The sequence below is a fragment of the Carcharhinus amblyrhynchos genome, chromosome 11, assembly GCF_965287045.1.
Source record: "Carcharhinus amblyrhynchos chromosome 11, sCarAmb.v2.hapA, whole genome shotgun sequence".
NCBI lineage: Eukaryota > Metazoa > Chordata > Chondrichthyes > Carcharhiniformes > Carcharhinidae > Carcharhinus > Carcharhinus amblyrhynchos.
Window position 1 is genome coordinate 13,689,298 of NC_137334.1, and position 21,550 is coordinate 13,710,847.

At 44.7% G+C, this 21,550-nt stretch overlaps 1 protein-coding gene across 1 annotated transcript in view; it reads right to left on the reverse strand.

The window, feature by feature from the left end:
- Positions 1-2,308: 2,308 nt before the first annotated feature.
- LOC145349922 (partitioning defective 3 homolog B-like) overlaps positions 2,309-21,550 on the reverse strand; it is a 1,010,807-nt gene continuing 991,565 nt past the window's right edge. Inside the window, exon 23 of the mRNA XM_080198594.1 lies at positions 2,309-7,147. Within this exon, the coding sequence (XP_080054720.1) occupies positions 6,757-7,147 (391 nt within the window). The 3' untranslated portion in view covers positions 2,309-6,756. The remainder of the gene's footprint in view (positions 7,148-21,550) is intronic.

Consider the following 21,550-nt stretch of genomic DNA (forward strand, 5'->3'; position numbering starts at 1 on the left):
AGTTGATTTTTTTTGGTTCCTCTTCCCTACCCCTACCACCACCACCCACCACCTCCCCCCCACTTTGTTTTCATGTCAAGCTGCGCAATGACGTTCTTCATTTGAGGAGACAGCCTCATTAACCTGGATCATTTGAAGTGTAAAATATCACAGTGTCACAGGAGGGTCTGTATCCTCGTTTGAGGCACTTCAGAGAAGAGCTGCTCCGAACTGTTAACTAAGAGGCAGCTTTGCTCTTTCTCTCTCTCGCTTCACAAGTCACTAGAAAAATAACTTCCTGGGTGCCAGTTTATTGCACACCTGTCTTACCATCTGGGTAGGTCCGCTTTTCTGAATAAAGTGCCCAGAAATGTCCTCAATGTGAATCGATCCACAAAGTCAATGTTTTCACTTTTACACTTGTTTCTCAGCGGTATGGGAATGTTAACTTTTAATATCAACAGGCTTTTAGTAGCAATAACAAAAGCCTTACAGTGTTCACCCCCCACCACCCCACCCCACCCCAACACTCCCATCTTCTTCTGAACTCAAACCAACTTTGGCCTTTAGTCCAATCACATTAAATCACCTCAGTGGTCAGCACTGCTGCCTCACAACCCCAGGGGCCCAGGTTCGATTCCCAGCTTGGGTCACTGTCTGTGTGGAGTCTGCACGTTCTCCCCGTGTCTGCGTGGGTTCCCTCCGGGTTTCCTTCCACACTCCAAAAGGCATGCTCGTTACGTGCATTGGCCATGCTAAATTCACCCTCAGTGTACCAGAACAGACGCCAGAGTGTGGCGACTTGGGGATTTTCACAGTAACTTCATTGCAGTGTTAATGTAAGCCTACGTGACTAATAAACTTTAAAAACTTTATCCTTTCCAGATGTATCACAGCTCAGCATGGCTCCTGCTTTGACTAAGACCGCAAGAAACTACAAAGGGTTGTGATCGTAGCCCAGTCCATCACGTAAACCAGCCTCCCGTCCATTGACTCCATCTACATCTCCCACTGCCTTCGGAAAAGCAGCCAGCATAATTAAGGACTGCATGCACCCCGGACATACTCTCTTCCACCTTCTTCCATTGGGAAAAAGATACAGAAGTCTGAAAACATGCACCAACTGACTGACTTAAGAACAGCTTCTTCCCTGCTGCCATCAGACTTTTGAGTGGACCTACCACATATTAAGCTGATTTATTTTCTTCATCCCACCTGTAACTGTAACACTGTACTCTGCACCGTCTCCTTTCCTTTTCCCCTGTGTACTCTATGAACAGTATGTTTTCCCTGTACCAAATAGTACCATGAGATCTTTTATGTGCACCTGGGAAAGCTGACAGGGCCTCGATTTAATGCCCCACTGGGGGAATCACCTCATAGAATCTTGGCAGTGCAGAAGGAGGCCATTAGGCCCATGGAGTCTGCACCCACACTTACCCAGGCTTACCCTGTAACCCCACGTATTTACCCCATTAATCCCGTTAGCCATATGTCTTGAGATACTAAGGGTCAATTTAGCACGGCCAATCCACTTAACACGCACATCTTCGGACTGTGGGAGGAAACTGGAGCATGTGGAGGAAACCCACGCAGACATGGGGAGAACGCGCAGACTCCACACACGGTGACCCGAGGCAGGCGATCGAACCCGGGTCCCTGGTGCTGTGAGGCAGCAGTGCCAACCACGGTGCCTCCCCTCACATTATCAGTGGCAGACACTCTGTGTGCTCTCCCTCGGGTGGTAAGAGTGAGGGATACATTTTAAGTCTCTGTTGAGGCTGAAAACAAAAATAGCCTCAGGTAGTAAATGCAAATTTAATGAAGAATATTACTCTGTTTCTCACCATTCCCCCACCCCCTCCCCCATCCTACGCCATCTCTCTCTATTCTTTTCAATTATGAAGTTGTTCCACAAATCTCCTGACTTGTCTTCTTCCCTTTCAACTGGACTGACAGGTTGGTAGGGCGCCAATCACATGTGTCACCATCTTCAACACCTCCCAGTACTCAGGGGCAAGGCTGCAGAGGTGCGATTGGAGGAAATGCATTACTTACAGTCTACTCAACTGTCTGCAGTTAAATGGCAGCCCTGCTGGGCTAGCAGGGCTGCGACTCTGCGTGACACTAATAAAAGAAAACTCTTAGAAAGAAATTACGCTCTTAATTGGCAGACTGTTGGCGGTAGACACGAAACGTTGGTGAACCTACCTCCGTGCGAGGTCGGCCAAGGATCACTGCTCCTTAAAGACGCCACTTCCTGATATGCCCGCAGATGCCGAGAGATTAACCACATAGTAGCCAAAAATAGAACGAACTCAACACGCGATCCGTGTGAAAATAATTGCTTTTATTGAATTGGTCGGCGTGTGAGTGGAATATAAAAACCCCCAGTCTGTTAATTGATAATAAATGTCTATAAAAGGGAAAACAGTAGCACATTAGAGCCAGGAGAAGGATTCGCAAAATCAATTCTAGCCAAAGAAAAATAATTTGTAATCCCATTAGATTTTTGGTTCTGTTGTTGAAACGCTCCAGTGGCTCTCAACGTTGTTGCTAACATTTCAATTGTTATCTGCAAAATCTAGGACAGAAGTTCAGTGTCCAGATAGTCTTAGTAGGTGCTCTGGCATCATTATCATGGGGCAGTATTACTATCAACCCCCTTGATACAATGGCCACAAATAATGGATAGATATCCCAAAGTCACATACGAGCGATTTGCAACAGTTGAGCTGAGAGGGAGCTCAGATAATAAACGTACAATGATTTAACCATCGAATGAAACCATTAGATTCATCACCACTCTAGATTATCCATCATTCCTTAATGTAAAATTGACAAACTCAGTTAAATTCCTGGCATGAACTCCCTCCCTCTCAATATACATATAATATAAATGGAACCAAAGTCACTCAACACCTGTAGGAAGAGTAAATTAGGTGACATTCTGGGCAGAACCCTTTGTCAGAAACTTCTGAATGCTAGATTAGAAATTACTATACTGGTAATCATCCAAAAAATAGTCAATCCTTTGAGGCAGAAGATATCCTAATCGGTTATTTGCTCCTGAACATCCATTTATTGTCTACTTCAGCTGCAGTCGTTCGATTCTCTCGAGCGCCGCAATCTTGAACGTTCAGCTCAGGGCAGTTCTCCACCTGAGATGCCCAACTGAGTGTCCAGTACCAATTTATCAAATGCACAGGTCATCAACTTGAGGCCCAGCTGGCCCTGGCTTTGAAAGACTGCAGAGCCTTGGAAAGAACAGTCAGAGTGACTCAGGAAAAGGAGCCACAAACAGCCCTGCCGGGTTCCGCTTGTATCTGGGAACCTCATCTCAAAGCCAGGACTCTCTCTACCTGGGACCTCATCTATTAGATCACCTCCCTAACCCCCCTCAGCCTCAGCTCACCAAGTAGCTCAATGGCAGAGCACATATGTGAGGCACTGGGGTTCAATCACTGGCATCTCCACATGAATTTTTCAGTGTGCTTGGTAACTGAAATGGAGACCCACGTCGACATTTAAGATTAAGGTAAGATAGCTGTAGGAAACAGTGGGGCACTAGGATATGGGAACAGGGTGGGCAAATAGGATAAAGACTAAAGTTTAAAATTTATTTATTAGTCACAAGTAGGCTTACATTAACACTGCAATGAAGTTACTGTGAAAATCCCTGTGGCCACACTCCAGCACCTTTTTGGGCACATGGAGGGAGAATTTAGCATGGCCAATGCACCTAACCCGCATATCCTTTGGACTATGGAAGGAAACTGGAGCACCCAGAGGAAACCCACGCAGACATGGGGAGAACATGCAGATTCTGCACAGAGAGTGATCCAAGCCAGGAACTGAACCGGGTTCCTGGTGCTGTGAGGCAGCAGTACTAATCACTGTGCCTCCGTGCCACCATGTAGTTAACGTAGTAGCAGGCAAAATTGGCTGAAAAATCCATTTCTATGTTATAATCCTGTTCAGATAGAGTATAGCGTTGGATGGACCAGATTAGCGTTTCCTTCAATATCGAAGGGATAATCCGACAGAAGTGTTTATGATGATTAATGGATTTGGTAGGGTAGATGGAGAGAAATGATTTCCTCTGGTTGAGATCACCTAGACGTTAGCTCTAGTCTTTTCAGCAGTGAGGCTAGGAAGGACCTCTCCTTACAATGGGAGGTGGAATTCTCTCCTTCCAAAACGCTATTGAGGCTTGTGAGGGAGGTGGTGGTGCGGGGGCGGGGTGGGGTGGGTGGATATCGAAGACTCCAAGACAATGATGATAGATATTTATCAGTAAAGGGTATTAAGGGGTATGGAACTAAGGCAGGTGAATGGAGTTGAGGTTTACGGATGATATAACTGAACATTAGAAAGGGCTCAGAATTCCAAATGGCCTCCAGTAGCTAGGAGGTGTCTTCTGGATAAGAAGCTCCTGTGTAAGAGGAGATTCTCCTCTATTCTGACCATAGACTGGATGAAGTTCAGTGAATGTTGGTGAAGAAGGCTTGAGGTTTGTATGGCCTACTCTTGACATAACACTGTCACCAGCTTTTGTACGCAAGGAAAACCCATTCTAAGCGGCCACAACCTGATTATATCCTTTTATCTCTGGCTGTGGCTCTGTCCTGCTGCAGTTTAACTCACTGTGGAAAATCACCTCATTGAGATTCTGGAGTTGTGTAACCACAAGGAATGGATTCCTAGTTAATCAGGGGCTGCCTGATTCATCATACAAAGATATCCAATCACACACACACCAGTGTAAATTGTTCCATCGGTGCACCATTCAAAGGCCTATCAAATTGTCAAGACATCGCGCCAGTGGGAATAGATTCTCAAGTGGATTCTTTGTCATTTATTAACAGCAATCAGCAACTGCAGGGGTGGGGAGCGGAATGATTGAGACATTCTTCCCCCCCACCACTGTTCCGCCAATGTTCCTGCTGCTGCCTACCCCTCCTCCTGATGGAAGTCCACAAAGGCCCATTGTCAGCTTGCCTCAGCAGTCAAATGGTGAGTGACAAGAGACAACGAGGACCCGGAGAGGTTGGCATGGGTGGGGCTGTGAACCTCGGTCAAAGCCTGCTCCACCCACATCAAACGGAGCCCCAGGAGGAGAAGGTGAGAGGGTCACGAGGGTGGTTAGGTGCCTCACCAAGTGCAGGGAAGCTGCCAATCCCCACTTCCTACAACACCACCCACCTCATATCCGACAATCACCCTGGCTGAGTTCAGCTAACAGCACACACTGACGGGTGTGGGAACTTCCGAGTTTGTATGTATGTCTCACTTGGGCCATTAGACATTGATGGAACAGTGTGGTTAAAGGCTTTAGCCACCATACCTTAATGTTACCCTATGTGATACTAACTGAAATTATATGGAGATCATTTTCTCTCTCTCACAAGTGCGTAATGCTTATTAAGATGGGGAAACACATTTTCTATTTGATTACTGATGAAAACCCATTTTTAATTAAATTTAATTATAAAAGCCTTCTTAAACTGACATTTATAGTCTTCCTATATATTTTAAACTGGGCTGTATGACATCATTAGACAGTGATAGGAACTGATAAGTCCTTGAAATACACTAAATAGTATGTCTTAGCGAATGGAGAGCAGGCTCTGAGGCTAATTTTTGATCTGGAATCACAAATTAAACCTCGCTAATAACCAGATATTGGAAGAGTATTTGACATATTAAAAGGAAAATTATTGCCAGTCTGTGGAGAGATAATTGAGCAGCTGGGGCTGAATAGAACAGGGAATGATGTCATATGGAAGAGGTACAAGAAGGACTTTTCAACTCAGATAGTGTTGCCTCTAATGGAAACTGCTTTCTCATGAGATTACAAGATAATAGTGTGCAATAATATGGAGGATTGATAGTAAGCATTTCCCAATCATTGCATTACATAAGCTCTACATTGGTCATGGCTTGTGCTGGTTAATACCTTAGGAAGCATCATTTAACAAGTAGAATAAGCGTCACAGGTCGAGAGTCCGTACCATGCTGGTTCTGGAAAGTTCTCCTTGGCTCTTAAACTCTTGTCAGTCATTTCAGCTGAAATTTGGCACTGGGAACGTCACTGCCTTGAAGGTCCATCCACAGCACAGTTGAAGGCTAACCCATTTACAAAATGGTGGGCTATCACATGTGGAGTGAGCAAGTAGTCACATCTAGGAATTGAATGTGTTGGTGACAACTGAATCAAGGATTCAGATAACATCCCTCTTATCTGGTTTATAAACCCATTGGAAGCTTGGAGGTAAATTCCTGGCCCAGAATATTTCCTGACTCACAAGATGCACTGAAATCAATTTTATACACGGACCAGATTCCCTCAGAGTCTGCCCATTCTGACTACCTGATGCAATTTGCAACAAGGATTAGCAATCGTGTTATCTGTACTGCAGGCTTATCAGAAAAGGACCTTATTGGGGAAAAATGTTTCCTCAGAGTAGGGTCGATGCCAGTCAGCGTCCCTCTTGAATGTTATTCAAAACCCTGATCAGGGTCAAAGGCAGTTCAGTGATTTATCTGCAAACTTGATTAGCAACACGTAACTGTTTGCCAAGGGAGGTAAAATGGCCATTCTCATCTGATGGGAAAGGGGGGAGATGATTCTTTCATAAAACATAATACAATAACATTGAGTGGAATTCAGATTCAGGACAGAGCAGTTGGAGACAGAGAGCAGCAGCGGAAAGACCAGGTCTGTTGACGTATTCCCTTTGTGCAGTAACACAATGTCTTTGTGCTGGCCTCTGGCTAGACAGCTGCCGTCATGCCATTCTTTTGCCTGGGGTCTTGGTGCCGGCCATCCTGGTAGGGGTACCTGTATCGGTCAGGGCTGCCCTCCCTGTGCGCCATCTTGCCGTTGCCGTGGTGGCGAGGCGTTTTGAAAGTCTGAGTCGGGGACGGGGGCACGTCATGCCTGTGAGGCCCCTTGTACTGGCTCGGGAGGTTGTAGGCGGCTTCCCGCAGCCTGGCACTGCTCAGGTAGTCGGGCACCCTCGGGTCTGGGTGGCTATCCGCAGCGGTTCGGGGGTAGTTCCCGCGATGCGAGTATCCCCCCGCCTGATGCTGGGCTCCCAGGTACTGGGGAAGGTCACCATAGGGGCTCCGAAGTTGATAATCGTCTGGCTCTCGGGGAGGATGCCTGGAACAAAACAAAAAAAATTGGCTTTACTCATGGCTGCACATGGTGACAACGCAAATTATAAGATAATTGGGTGGTGCCCCTGTCATTTGTTTTATTCATTCATGACACATGAGCATCGCTGGCTGGCAAGGATTTATTGCCCATCCCTAGTTGTCTGAGGACAGTTGAGAGTCAAACACATTGCTGTGGCTCTGGAGTCACATGTAGGCCAGACCGGGTAAGGACGGCAGATTTCCTTCCCTAAAGGGCATTAGTGAACCAGATGGGTTTTTCCAACAATCGACAATGGTCTCATCAGTAGATTCTTAATTCTGGATTTTTAAAAATTGAATTCAAATTCCACCATCTGCCGTGGAGGGATTCGAACCTGGGTCCCCAGAACATTCGTTGAATGTAATTGTCTCACGATAATACCACTAGGCCATCGCCTCCCCTCACCTACTCATGGCTGTGTATGGTGACAGCACACATCCTGTGTTTATGGAGATGATTGGGTAGTATCCCTGTCTATTATGCCTGGAGATTGCATTGCTGAGAGTGACTGGGATTCACTTAAAACATGCATTTTATAATTCATGTGTCTGGTGTCTCCTCAGGGTATCCTACTCAAATAGGACTGCATTTGCCAAAACAACTAATGCAAAATTAGTTTGCAGAATAAAGGAGAGAATGAGCTTCGTACACATTACATTCACTGGCAATTTGTGCAGGTCATAAATGCCCATTTTAGTTTCCATTTTCTCATCCAAATCTTTGTAACTTTAAGCCTGAGTTCTACAGCATGCTCCTTGTTAGCCTTCCACCTTGCAGATGCTAAATATTTACTCATCCAAAACTCTGCTGCCTCATATCTCAACTTGCACCATATCCTGTTCATCTCTCACTCATGATTTTTTTCTTATTCATTCGTGGGACATGGGCATCGCTGGCTGGACAGCATTTATTGCCCATCCCTAGTTGGCCCTGAGAAGGTGGTGATGAGCTGCCTTCTTGAAACACTGCAGTCCATGTTCTGTGAGTTGACCTACAATGCTGTTAGGGAGGGAATTCCAGGATTTTGACCCAGTGACTGAGAAGCAACGGCGACATATTCCCAAGTCAGGATAGTGGGTGGCTTGGAGGGGAACTTGCAGGTGGTGGTGATCTGCTGCCCTTGTCCTTCTAGATGGAAGTGGCCGTGGGTTTGGAAGGTGCTGTCTAAGGATTTTTGATGAATTGCTGCAGAGTATCTTGTAGATGGTGCACACAGCTACTGAGCGTCGGCAATGGAGAGAGTGGATGTTTGTAGATGCGGTGGTAATCAAGCGGACTTCTTTGTCCTGAATGGTGTCAAGCTTCTTGAGTGTTGTTGGAGCTGCACCCATCCAGGCAAGTGGGGAGCATTCTGTCACACTCCAGACTTGTGCCTTGTAGATGTTGGACAGGCTTTGGGGAGTCAAGAGGGAGCTACTCACCACAGTATTCCTAGCCTGCATTTGCTCCTGGTCTGGTAACAGCCTGATTTTAAAATTCTCACCCTCCGAGGCCTCATCCTTCCTTATCGCTGCCAGCTCCTACAGCCCTACAGCTCTCCAATTCTGGCCTTTTGCACATCTCCAGTCTGCTCTGCTCCATCACTGGTGGTCGTCCCTCGAGCTGTTCCCCCCAAATCTCCCCAACTCACTCCCCTCCTTAAAAGCAACTATTTTAATTAAAATTAAAAAAAAGGGGAAATGAAATTATGATGCGATTAGGCCAGATTTAGGATGCATAGGGTGGGGAAAAATCTGCAGGAGATGAGCACAATTGAAATGTGGAGCTTGTTCAAGGAACAACTACTGCGTGTCCTTGAGAAGTATGTACCTGTCAGCCAAGGAGGAAGCGGTTGAGCGAGGGAACCGTGGTTTACAAAAGAAGTTGAATCTCTTGTGAAGAGGAAGAAGGAGACTTACGTAAAGATGAGATGTGAAGGCTCAGTTAGGGCGCTTGAGAGTTACAAGTTAACCAGGAGGGACCTAAAGAGAGAGCTAAGAAGAGCCATGAGAAGTCTTTGGCAGCCAGGATCAAGGAAAACCCTAAAGTTTTCTATAGGTATGTCAGGAATAAAAGAATGACTAGGATAAGATTAGGGCCAGTAAAGGACAGTAGTGGGAAGTTGTGTGTGGAGTCCGAAGAGAAAGGAGAAGTGCTAAATAAATATTTTTTGTTAGTATTCACACAGGAAAAAGACAATGTTGTTGAGGAGAATACTGAAATACAGGCTATTAGACTAGACGGGATTGAAATTCATAAGGAGGAGGTGTTAGCAATTCTGGAAAGTGTGAAAATAGATAAGTCCCCTGGGCCAGGTGAGATTTATCCTAGGATTTTCTGGGAAGCTAGGGAGGAGATTGCAGAACCTTTGGCTTTGATCTCTACGTCATCATTGTCCACAAGAATAGTGCCAAAAGACTGGAGGATAGCAAATGTTGTCCCTTTGTTCAAGAAGGGGAGTAGAGACAACCCTGATAATTATAGACCAGTGAGTCTTACTTCTGATGTTGGCAAAGTTTTGGAACGGATTATAAGAGATAGGATTTATAATAATCTAGAAAGGAACAATTTGATTAGGGATAGTCAATACGGTTTTGTGAAGGGTAGGTCGTGCCTCACAAACCTTATTGAGTTTTTTGAGAAGGTAACCAAAGAGGCGAATGAGGGTAAACCAGTTGATGTGGTATATATGCATTTCAGTGAAGTGTTTGATAAGGTTCCCCACTGTAGGCCATTGCAGAAAATACGGAGGCATGGGATTGAGGTTGATTTTGTGGTTTGGATCAGAAATTGGTTAGCTGAAAGAAGACAAAGGGTGGTGGTTGATGGGAAATGTTCATCCTGGAGTTCAGTTACTAATGGTGTACTGCAAGAATCTGTTTTGGGGCCACTGCTGTTTGTCATTTTTATAAATGACCTGGATGAGGGCATAGAAGGATGGGTTAGTAAATTTGCGGATGACGCTAAAGTTGGTGGAGTTGTGGACAGTGTGGAAGGATGTTGCAGGCTACAGAAGGACGTAAATAAGCTGCAGAGCTGGTCTGAGAGATGGCAAATGGAGTTTAATGCAGAAAAGTATGAGGTGATTCATTTTGGAAGGAGTAACAGGAATACAGAGTACTGGGCTAATGGTAAGATACTTGGTAGTGTAGACGAGCAGAGAGACCTCGGTGATCATGTGCATAGATCCCTGAAAGTTGGCACCCAGGTTGATAGGGTTGTTAAGAAGGCGTACAGTGTGTTAGCTTTTATTGATAGAGGGATTGAGTTTCGGAGTCATGATGTCATGTTGCAGCTGTATAAAACTCTGGTGCGGCTGCACTTGGAGTATTGCGTTCAGTTCTGGTCACCGCATTATAGGAAGGATGTGAAAGCACTGGAAAGGGTGCAAAGGAGATTACCAAGATGTTGCCTGGTATGGTGGGAAGGTCTTATGAGGAAAGGCTGAGGCACTTGAGGCTGTTTTAGTTAAAGAGAAGGTTAAGAGGTGACTTAATAGAGGCATACAAGATAATCAGAGGATTAGATAGATGAACAGTGTGAACCTTCTTCCTAGGATGGTGATGGCTAGCACGAAGGGATATAGCTTTAAATTGAGGGGTGATAGATACAGGATAGATGTCAGAGGTAGGTTCTTTACTCAGCAAACAGTAAGGGCATGGAATGTTCTTCCTGCAATAGTAGCGGACTCATCAACATTAAGGGCATTTAAAGGGTCATTGGAAAAGCATATGGATGATATTGGAATAGTGTAGGTTAGATGGGCTTTAGATTCGTTTCACAGACTGGCGCAACATCGAGGGCCAAAGGGTCTGTACTGCGCTGTAATGTTCTATGTTCTAATTATGTACTTGGTCACCTATCATAATATCACCTCCCTTCTGCTCTTCCGATCTCTCTGTCCTTAACCTCTATACCATTCCAGTGAAGCTCAAAGGAAGATTGGGGAACCTTACCTGAGCTTTCAGACAGACATTTCCCAACATTCAGGACAAATCACTGAGTTCAACAATTTCAGGTCAGAACCACAGATCCCGTTGTTTACAGGCAGCACTTATTGGTAAAGATTCTGATGTAGCTATTATCAATGGGGAGAAAGTGATGTAATGGCAATGTCACTGGAATCATAACCCAGAGGAGCTGATTCATGTTCTGGGGGCATGGGTTCAAATTCTGCCAAGGTAGTTGGTGGAATTTAAATTCAATTAATTAAAAATACGTCTGGTAGGAGTGACCATGGAACTATCGTTGAATGTCATTAAAAACCCATCTGGTTTACTAATGTCCTTTAGGGAAGGAAATGGGCCATCCTTACTGAGTCTGGCCTACATGTGACTCCAGAGCCACAGCAATGTGGTTGACTCTTAATTGTTCCTAAGGAATAGGCAACAAATAAAGTTAAAAAGCCAGCAATGCCAACATCGCAGAAACAAATAACATCTTCTAGAAGAAGCAGGGCAGCAGTTACGTGGCAGCACTACAACCTGGAAGGTCTCCTCCAAGCCACTCACCATCCTGACTTGGAAATTCCTTCACTGTCACTGGGTCAAAATCCTGGAAGTCCCTCCCTAACAGCACTACAGACATACCTACCCCTTAGGGGACTGCAGCGGTTCAAGAAGGTGGCCCATGACCACCTGCTCAAGGGTGGTTAGGGACAGGAAATGAATGCTGGCCTAGCCAGCATCCGCATCCCAAGAATGAATAAACATAGCTTTTACATTTCCAATTTTTTTCCATTTGTTGTGGAAGTCATTGGCCTGGAACACTAACTCTGCTTCTTCCTCCACAGATGCTGGTCTTTTCCTGCCTACCCAGCCCTACACCTTTGTATGACCCTCCCGCCTTCCCCCTCGCTCCCTGCACATATGTCATTTCCCATTTCCAGCTGGAACCACACAATCAGACAAGTGACCCAGGTTGGTATTTCGACAAATGTTTTACATTTCTCTCTGCTGATCTGAAAAAAAAAGTCAAGAAAGGAACTTTTCAAAAATAAAGTATGTTGTGCAGCTGACTCAGTTGCTGGCATTTTAATTTCCAAGAAAACCCTGAGGGTTTCTTCTGGCAAGGCCTTGCTACAGCTAACCACATTTTCACACAGGGAGTGTCACAATTATTAAATGAAACTGAAAAAACGGGATTATTCTGGACTGAAGGTTGCAGAAATGTTGCAATGTTCTGTGCATTTCTCTTATTCACTCTTTCGGTTGTTAAATGGTGGAAAAAAGTGTTGTTAACAAACTATAAGACTCTTACCACAAGTACAAGACCCAATTTGGGACTCCTCTCCCACCATACCAACCACCATCCTACCCGCACCCAGCTTCCTGAGCTACTTTTAAGTGCTTGATTAGTTCATCACTGAAATAACACAACTGAAAGCTTTAAGTTTCTAGGTGTCCAGATCACCAACAAGCTGTCCTGGTCCCTCCACGCCGACGCTATAGTTAAGACTGACTCAGAGGGTTGAGGAAATTCATCATGTCCGCTACGACTCTCACCAACTTTTACAGATGGAGAATAGAAAGAATTCTTTCCGGATGTATCACAACTTGCTATGGTTCCTGTTTTGCCCAAGACTGCAAGAAATTACAAAGGGTTGTAAATGTAGCCCAGTCTATCACACAAGCCATCCTCCCATCCATTGACTCCATCTACACTTCTTGCTGTCTCGGGAAAGCAGCCAGCACAATCAAGGATCCCAGGCAATCCGAACATACTCTCTTCCATCTTTTTCCATCAGGGAAAAGATACAAAAGTCTGAGAAAATGTATGAACCAATTCAAGAACAGCTTCTTCCCTGCTGCCATCAGACTTCTGAATGAACCTACCTTATAATAAGCTGATCTTTCCCTACATCCTAACTATAACTGAAACACTACATTCTGCACCCTCCCCTTTCCTTTCCCCCATGTACTCTATGAACGGCATGCTTTGTCTGTATAGTGTGCAAGAAACAATATTTATCACTGTATCCCAATACACGTGACAATTATAAATCAAATCAAAGTCAAATAAAATCTTGAGTGCTATGAGATTAAAGTTTGGCACAGGTTGAAGTAAAAGGGGAGTAGTACACTTTTTAAAGATAATATCGTGATGGCAGATGCCCCTCATGTTGCCCGTAGTGAGTTGAGGGTACACTATATTTTACATCAGCGTGTGCAACAGGGTAAGTGCTATGGGGGCAAGTGTGACACTCATAGGAAGTGCATGCTTCACAAGACGCACATAGATGGATACTCACACAGACAAATCTCAATATATAATGACAGGGCAATAGTACGGCAAAAAGAAGTGAGGCACCGATTGCAGCAATTTATATAAATTCAGATAGAAATATAGTTAGATATATATATATAATAGCATATAAATATAGTTAGATATATATATAAAATAGCATATAAATATAGTTAGATATATATATATAATAGCATATAAATGAAACTATACAGAGAGCGATGATATAACGATATGGACTGGTATGAAGATGGTTGATAAAATTGAAGGTTTCTGTGACTGTAGCAATCACTGGCTCACTTTTCCTCTCTCAGCTTCATGCTCCTGCATGATAATTTATTATTATAATATCTCTGAAGGATCTTGTTTTCTCAGTTCCTTCAGTTACAATTTCTGGAGCAGATGTGACCCTTTGCAGAGTAAGTCCAGCAACTGCTCTGTCATTTTGCCTTGGGTCCACTGCTTTTTTTAAACTTCCAACATCCAGCATTTCGAGTATACGATTACACTTGTTGCTGAAGGTCCCCTCTCTTCAGAAGGGGTGCAGAACTTTTCCCTCTCTCCCAGTCGACGCTGTTTGATTTGCGGTCCAGCTTGGAGTGGTTCTCACTGTATGCACAGCTGGGACCTCACCCACATGACTCACAACACACCTGCATGTTCCCTTTGTTTTGTCCAGCAAAGGCCTGTCATATTCATAGCTTCAAAGTATGGCGTGTGTAGAAGTTTCTGCAACTGTCTTTTATTTAAAATGGACCACTGGTGAATTGTTATGCTGGCCACCGAAGGTCGGGTGACATTTGCAACTTCATACAGACTAGCTGAAGCTTGCATAGAATCACAGGATCCCGACGGTGCAGAAGTAGGCCATTCGGCCCGTCGACCCTGCACCGGCAACAATCCCACCCAGGCCCTATCCCCATAATCTCACATATTTACCCGGCTAATCCCCCTGACATTAGGGGCAATTTTTAGCATGGCCAATCTACCCAACCCGCAAATCTTCAGAGTGTGGGAGGAAACTGGAGCACCCGGAGGAAACCCGCGCAGACACAGGGAGAACGTGCCAACTCCGCACAGACAATGACCCGAGGCTGGAATCGAACCCTGTTCCCGGGCGCTGAACTAACCACTGTGTCATCCTTTCGGCATTTCCTCAATGCGTCACTCTGGGTGGGGGCTCCCCCGGAATGGACATATTAAGACAAGTACTATCTGTGGAATTCACATTGGCTATGGTTTGAGGATTTACCCCAAAACACAAGTCCAGACTCCATGGCATGGGGCGGGCGAGTCTGCAGAACAGAATTCTCCATTGGCCATGGGTGGAATTTAATGAGCCTTGCCCGAGAGAGCTCGTAAAATCTTGGCCCATGCTCCAAGTTGGAAATCTAACAATGCAGCAGAACCTAATTCATCCCTAGTAAGTGTGAAGAACTTTTCCTATATCTCCACTGTACAGCAACAGCTATTTCAGCTCAGCTATTGTGGGGAGACAATACCCAGACTGAAACTGGCCTGCACATAACACATTTTCATTAGAAGACGCAGAAAGGCCCGGGCAGTCTGCAAACAAAACACCAAAAGGAACAGCAGCTGCAACAAAAAGGCCGTGTCAACCTTGCCTTTAAGGACCCGGAGGCCACACATCTTTACAAGAGCCTCCCAGCCTGATTCCAAAACTCCAAGCTCACCTGTAAAGACACTTGAACTCCTAGTACAAAAATCACAAGTGCCCAGCTTGATGAACCGCTCATCTCTTTGAGGGAATCGATTCAGAGATATGACTCCAGCTATTTGAAAAAGACTCCTTTCTTTAATGGGCCCATGGCAACCATCTTTCTTCTACACATGCGAACTACAAACCATTCTCTAAGTTTACAACCTTTTTTTAATCTGTACCTTCCTTGTGTGGGTAGGGAGTGATTGACATGGCGTAGACTTTTGGATCAAACGTGGGAAATAACGAACCTTTTTAGTTAAACTCACGAAAGCTTGCTGCTGTTATATCTAAATTGACCACGCACACTCCAGGGACTAAGCAGCACACATAGCTTCCTCTCCAAAACACAGGGTAGCATGATCGCACCGTGATTGGCAGTACTGCCTCAAAGCAACAGGGATCTGGGTTTAATGCCAGCTTTGGGTGATTGTCTATGCAGAGTCTGCAAGTTCTCCCAGTGTCTGTGTGGGTTTCCTCTGGATGCTCCGGTTTCCTCCCACAGTCCAAAAGACGTGTTGGTTAGGTGTATTGGCTATGCTAAATTCTCCCTCAGTGCACCTGAACAGGCGCTGGAGTGTGGCCACTAATGGGTTTTCACAGTAACTTCATTGCAGTGTTAATGTAAGCCTACTTGTGACACTAATAAATAAACTTTAAAAAAGGGATTCAATTTATCCCTCATCAAACCCTTTTAATTCCTTGAACATTCACTCTCAGCTCTTTATTTTCTATTGAAAAGAACCATCGGCACCTCAGCCTCTCCAAATGGGGACAAACCCTCACGCCTGGGATCACCCTTCCAAATCTTCACTTGTGTTTCCCCTCTACATCTCTTTTGATAACACAGAACAATGCATAACAGCGTGTGGTTAAACCAGGGTTCTATACAGCTGAGACATAACTTCTTTTCTCAATCCGATCTCTCAATGAATGGATCCTAGTGTTTTGTTCATACTTCTTAAGGTCTCCCTAACTTGCCCCATTACTGTTAATGATTTGTACCAATAGAACCCTTTACTCCTCCGCCTCTTCTAGACTCTTATTTTTCAAGGACTATGTGGCCTTGCACCACCAATGCCGGAGTTCAAATTGCTTTTCTTAAAATTCATTAGTGGGACATCATAGAAACAGAAACCCTATGGTACAGAAAGAGGCCATTTGGTCCATCAAGTCTGCACCGACCACAATCCCACCCAGGCCCTACCCCCATATCTCTACATATTTAACCCACTAATCCTTCTAACCTACACATCTCAGGACACTAAAGGGCAATTTTAGCATGGCCAATTGACCTAACCTGCACATCTTTGGACTGTGGGAGGAAACCGGAGCACCCAGAGAAAACCCACACAGACACACGAGGAGAATGTGCAAACTCCACACAGACAGTGACCCAAGCCAGGAATCGAACCCAGGTCCCTGGAGCTGTGAAGCAGCAGTGCTAACCACTGTGCTACCGTGCCACCCACAATGACATGGGCATCACCGGTTGGCCATTATTTATTGCCCATCCTTAATTTCCGTTGGAGGGCAGTTGAGAGTCAACCACATTGCTGTGGCTCTGAAGTTACATGTAGGCCAGGCCAGGTAAGGACGGCAGATTTCTTTCCCTAAAGGACATTAGTGAACCAGATGGGTTTTTCCGACAATAGTTTCATGGTCATCAGTAGATTCTTAATTCCAGATATTTTTTATTGAATTCAAATTCCACCATCTGCAGGATTTGAACCCGGGTCTCCAGAACATTAGCTGAGGTTCTGGATTAATATTGAGTGATAATATCACTAGGCCATCGCCTCCCCTGATGTAAATAGCCAATAGAAGAGCCGTGGTCCCAGTAACAAACCTTGTGAAATGCCACTTCTCACATTATCTCTTCTGGGGGAGCATTGGCTGAGTGGCCCTAACCCAGTGAGGAGCTGAGGAATGAGAACCAAGCTGATCCCAGGTTCAAGCCCCGTCAAGCAAGCTGATCGTAGCCAGGACGATTGTTGCAACACTTGTTTAGTGGTTAAAGTTAGGAAATGTCGTTTCATTATCGTGGCAATAGCAGCTATTGTTGCAGATATTAAGAGTTGGTGCATCATCGTTAAGAATGATCAGAGAGCCACTCATTCCCAGGGTTAAAGGAAGATTGGTATTTCTAAATGTGCTTTTTACAACTTTACAACAAAGTGCTTCATGGTCAATAAATAACTTTTAAAGTTTAGTCAACTGCTGTCATGAAGGAAATACAGCGGCCAATTTTTAAAAACTTTTTTTTATTCATTCGTGGGACATGGGCGTCGCTGGCTGGCCAGCATTTATTGCCCGTCCCTAGTTGCCCTTGAACTGAGTGTCTCGCTTGGCCATTTCAGGGAGCAGTTGAGAGTCAACCACATTGCTGTGGCTCTGGAGTCACACGTGGGCCAGACTGGGTAAGGATGGCAGATTTCCTTCTCTAAGGACATTAGTGAACTAGATGGGTTTTCACGACAATTGGCAATGGTTTCATGGTTATCAGTAAATTCTTAATTCCAGATTTTTTTAAATAGAATTCAAATTCCACCACCTCCTCCTGTGGTAGGATTTGAACCGGGTCCTCAGAATGTGAGCTGAGTTTCTGAATTAATAGTCTAGTGATCATACCATTAGGCCATTGCTCCCACTAGCAGCAATGCGATAATGACCCGAAGGTCTGTTCTTTATAAGCCTGCTTGAAAGTCAACATTGGCTGGGACAATAGGAGAACTCACCTGCTCTCCTTCAAAAGAACTGGGCTTCGCACGTGATCAGTGTCTCAGAACTGCAGCTATTGCTGCTGTGCAGGAAAACGAGGCAGTGATTTTGTATCCAACACTCTCCCACAAAAAGAGAGGAATGACTACTTCACTTACTTAGCAGCATTTGAAGGAGTACTGTTGCCGAGGACATCAAGATAATTGTTTGTTCCCCTTCTATATCAGTGACTGGGTGGACAAAATGTTGAGTCAGAAATCCCTTGAAGTTTAAAGTTTATTAGCGGAGAAATTATTGGAAAAATATCAAGGGGGTTGTGGCTGGTAGGAGTCAAGTACCAGAGTAAGCCAGTGATATTGTAGAGTTGGAAGTAAGCCAACATGAACACAGAAGCCAAATGGCACTAATCAAAGGGGGAAGGGGTGGGGACAGAGTGGGAGAACCGGGTGAAACCATTTGCATGTCCTGCGTACTTTTACACCAAGCTCTCAGTTAAGAATAAGATTATTTATTAATGTCACAAGTAGGCTTACATTAACACCGCAATGAAGTTACTGTGAAAATCCCCTAGTTGCCGCACTCCAGCGCCTCTTCAGGTACACTGAGGCAGAATTTAGCATGGCCAATCCACCTAACCAGCGTGTCTTTTGGATTGTCGGAGGAAACTGGAAAAAACCCACGCAGACACGGGGATAACGTGCAGACTCTGTGCAGACAGTGACCCACCCAAGCTGGGAATCGAACCCAGCTCCCTGGCGCTGTGAGGCAGCAGTGCTAACCACTGTGTCACTTACAAGAAAACATCACTCCTCAGTCCTGTGTTGGAGTGTCAATCTGGATTATTGTGCCTGAACCCTGGCACAGGATCTCAACACCTTAAGGTTTATCTATCTGAGTATTCAGGGTATAACTGCAGACATAAGACCAACTTGCATTTATGTAGCCCCTTTAACTCCCCAAGATGCTTTGGGCAAACTTTGACACCGTGAAACATGAAGAAGTTGACACAAGTGACAAAAAGCTTAAGTTGTAACTTAAGCGGTGTTTTAGGGTGAGAGAGAGAGATTGAAAGATTGAAGGAGGGAATTACAGAGCTTAGGATGTAGGAACCTGCCAACAGTGGAGAGATGGAAATCGGGGATGTGCAAGAGGCCAGAATCTTAGAAAACAAGGAGGGGTGAGAGGTCACAGAGGGATGTGAATCTTAAATTTGACTGCACAGAGTTAACAGCATCTTGAACGGTTGAAGAACGGTGATGCTGTTCTGGCATGTGTTTGCGTAGGTAGAGAATTGTTATTGTGCATTGTACGGTAGGAGCTTGGCAGCAGCCCTAGGCCTTTTCAAAGGATAAGCCTCGTTGAATTAGTAATATTCTTTCAATTCATTTGGCTGCAGTCAATAGCTGTGAAATCAGATAATGCTGCAATTTAATCCAATCATTGGCAATTTTTCACATAGCAACCTTGTGGACTAACCGTCCCCAGTAAGTGCTGCTCACCATCTCATCTCTGTTGGCAGTAATAACTTTGGGTTGCACGTGCGAACACATGACTTCTTGTATTTTAACTGAACATATGCTTTACAATTATTGTATTAGTCAGTCTCCTGCGACAATGGACACAGTGAGTCCTACTCCAATGCAGTGAAGCGGAGATTAGGAGGGACAAGTGAACAGAGGGGTGGCACAGTGGCTAGCACTGCTGCCTCACAACACCAGGGACCTGGGTTCAATTCCCAGCTTGGGTCACTGTCTGTGCTGAATCTGCACTTTCTCCCTGTGTCTGCGTGGGTTTGCTCTGGTTTCCTCCCATAGTCCAAAAGATGTGTGGGTTAGGTGGAAAGGCTATGCTAAATTGCCGCTTAGTGTCAGGGGGACTAGCCAGGCTAAATGCATGGAGTGACGGGGAGAGGGCTTGGGTGGGATTGTGGTTGGTGCAGACTCTTTCTGGACTGTAGGGATTCTATGAGTGCACAGGCACAAGTCAGATCCACACTTTAAAGGCAAGTCACTATTTTGGCATTTTCATTATAAATTCCTCAGTTCACATTTATAATGGTTACGGGCTATGTAAACATGTCAGGCTGTAATTACAGCCTCCTGCCAATGATGACACTGTAACACAAGAGTGTGATATTATAGTCTATTATTTGATATTCACAAAGACATTCTCTAGATTTACCAAGAGAAAGAGGTTGCTCCTGAGGCAATGGACAGGATGGACTCTGCTATTAACATACAGAATGATACTGCGCACTTTCGACCATATCATAAATAAAATGATACAAGATAGTTAGAAATACATTATCATTTCATTATGCCAGCAGATGTGTCGCACATTTCCAGTTTATATTTCACGTTCTGATCATTTGGACTATTCTACTCTAAATGCTGGAATCTATTATTAAGAGCATGGTAACAGGGCACTTAAAAAATCACAACATGTTGAGGCAGACTCGACATCATTGTATGAAAGGAAAATGTCTCTCGACAAATCTGGAGCTTTTTCGAGAATATAACTGGGACAGCCCTCGTATATTTAGATTTCAGAAGGCATTTGATAAGGGGAGGCGATGGCAAAGTGGTATCGTCACTGGACTAGTAATCCAGAAACACAGGATAATTTTCTGGGGACCTGGGTTCAAATCCCACCATACCAGATGGTGAAATTTAAAATCAATAAAAAATCTGGCATTAAAAGTCCATTGCTGGGTGCAGTAAAAAACCCATCTGAGTCACTAATGCCCCTTTAGGGAAGGAAATCTGCCATCCTTACCCTGACTGGCCTACATGTGACTCCACCGCCACAGCAATGTGGTTGGCCCTCTGAAGTGGCCCAGCAAGACATTCAGTTCAAGGGCAATTAGGGATGGGCAACAAATGCTGGCCTAGCCAGTGATACCCACATATCTTGAATGAATATAGAAACATAGAAGATAGGAGCAGGAGGAGACCTTAGAGCCTACTCCACTACTCATCACAATCATGGCTGAAAAACCAACTCAACAGCCTGATCCTGCTTTTTCCCCATAACCTTTGATCCCATTCACCCCAAGTGCTATATCCAGCTGCTTCTTGAATACATTCAATGTTTTGGCATCAACTACTTCCTGGTGTAATGAATTCCACAGGCTCACCACTGCTTGGGTGAAGAAATGTCTCTTCATTTCTGTTCTAAATGGTCTACCCTAAATATAAAACCACATGGTTGGGGATCATGGGATTAGGGGAAATATATGAGCATGGATTGAAGATTAGCTATTGAACAGAGATTAGGAATAAAAGAGCCCTTTACTTTGATGAGAGGACCAAGTGTAATGTATCCACATGTTTGCTGATGATACAAATCTAGATGGTAGAGTAAGCTCAGTGGAAGACACAAAGAAGCTGCGATGGGAAAAGGGAAGTGATGACCTAGTAGTATTATCGCGAGACTGTTAATCCAGAAACTCAGCTAATATTGTGGGGACCCAGGTTCGAATTCCGCCACATTAGATGGTGGAATTTGAATTCAATTAAAAATATCTGGAGTTACGAATCCACTGATGACCATGAAACCATTTTCAATTGTCGGAAAAATCCATCTGGTTCACATTTGTTCTTTAGGGAAGGAAATCTGCCGTCCTTACCTGACCTGGCCTACATGTGACTCTCAAAAGCCCTTGGGGAACCAGGGATGGGCAATAAATGCTGGCCAGCCAGCAA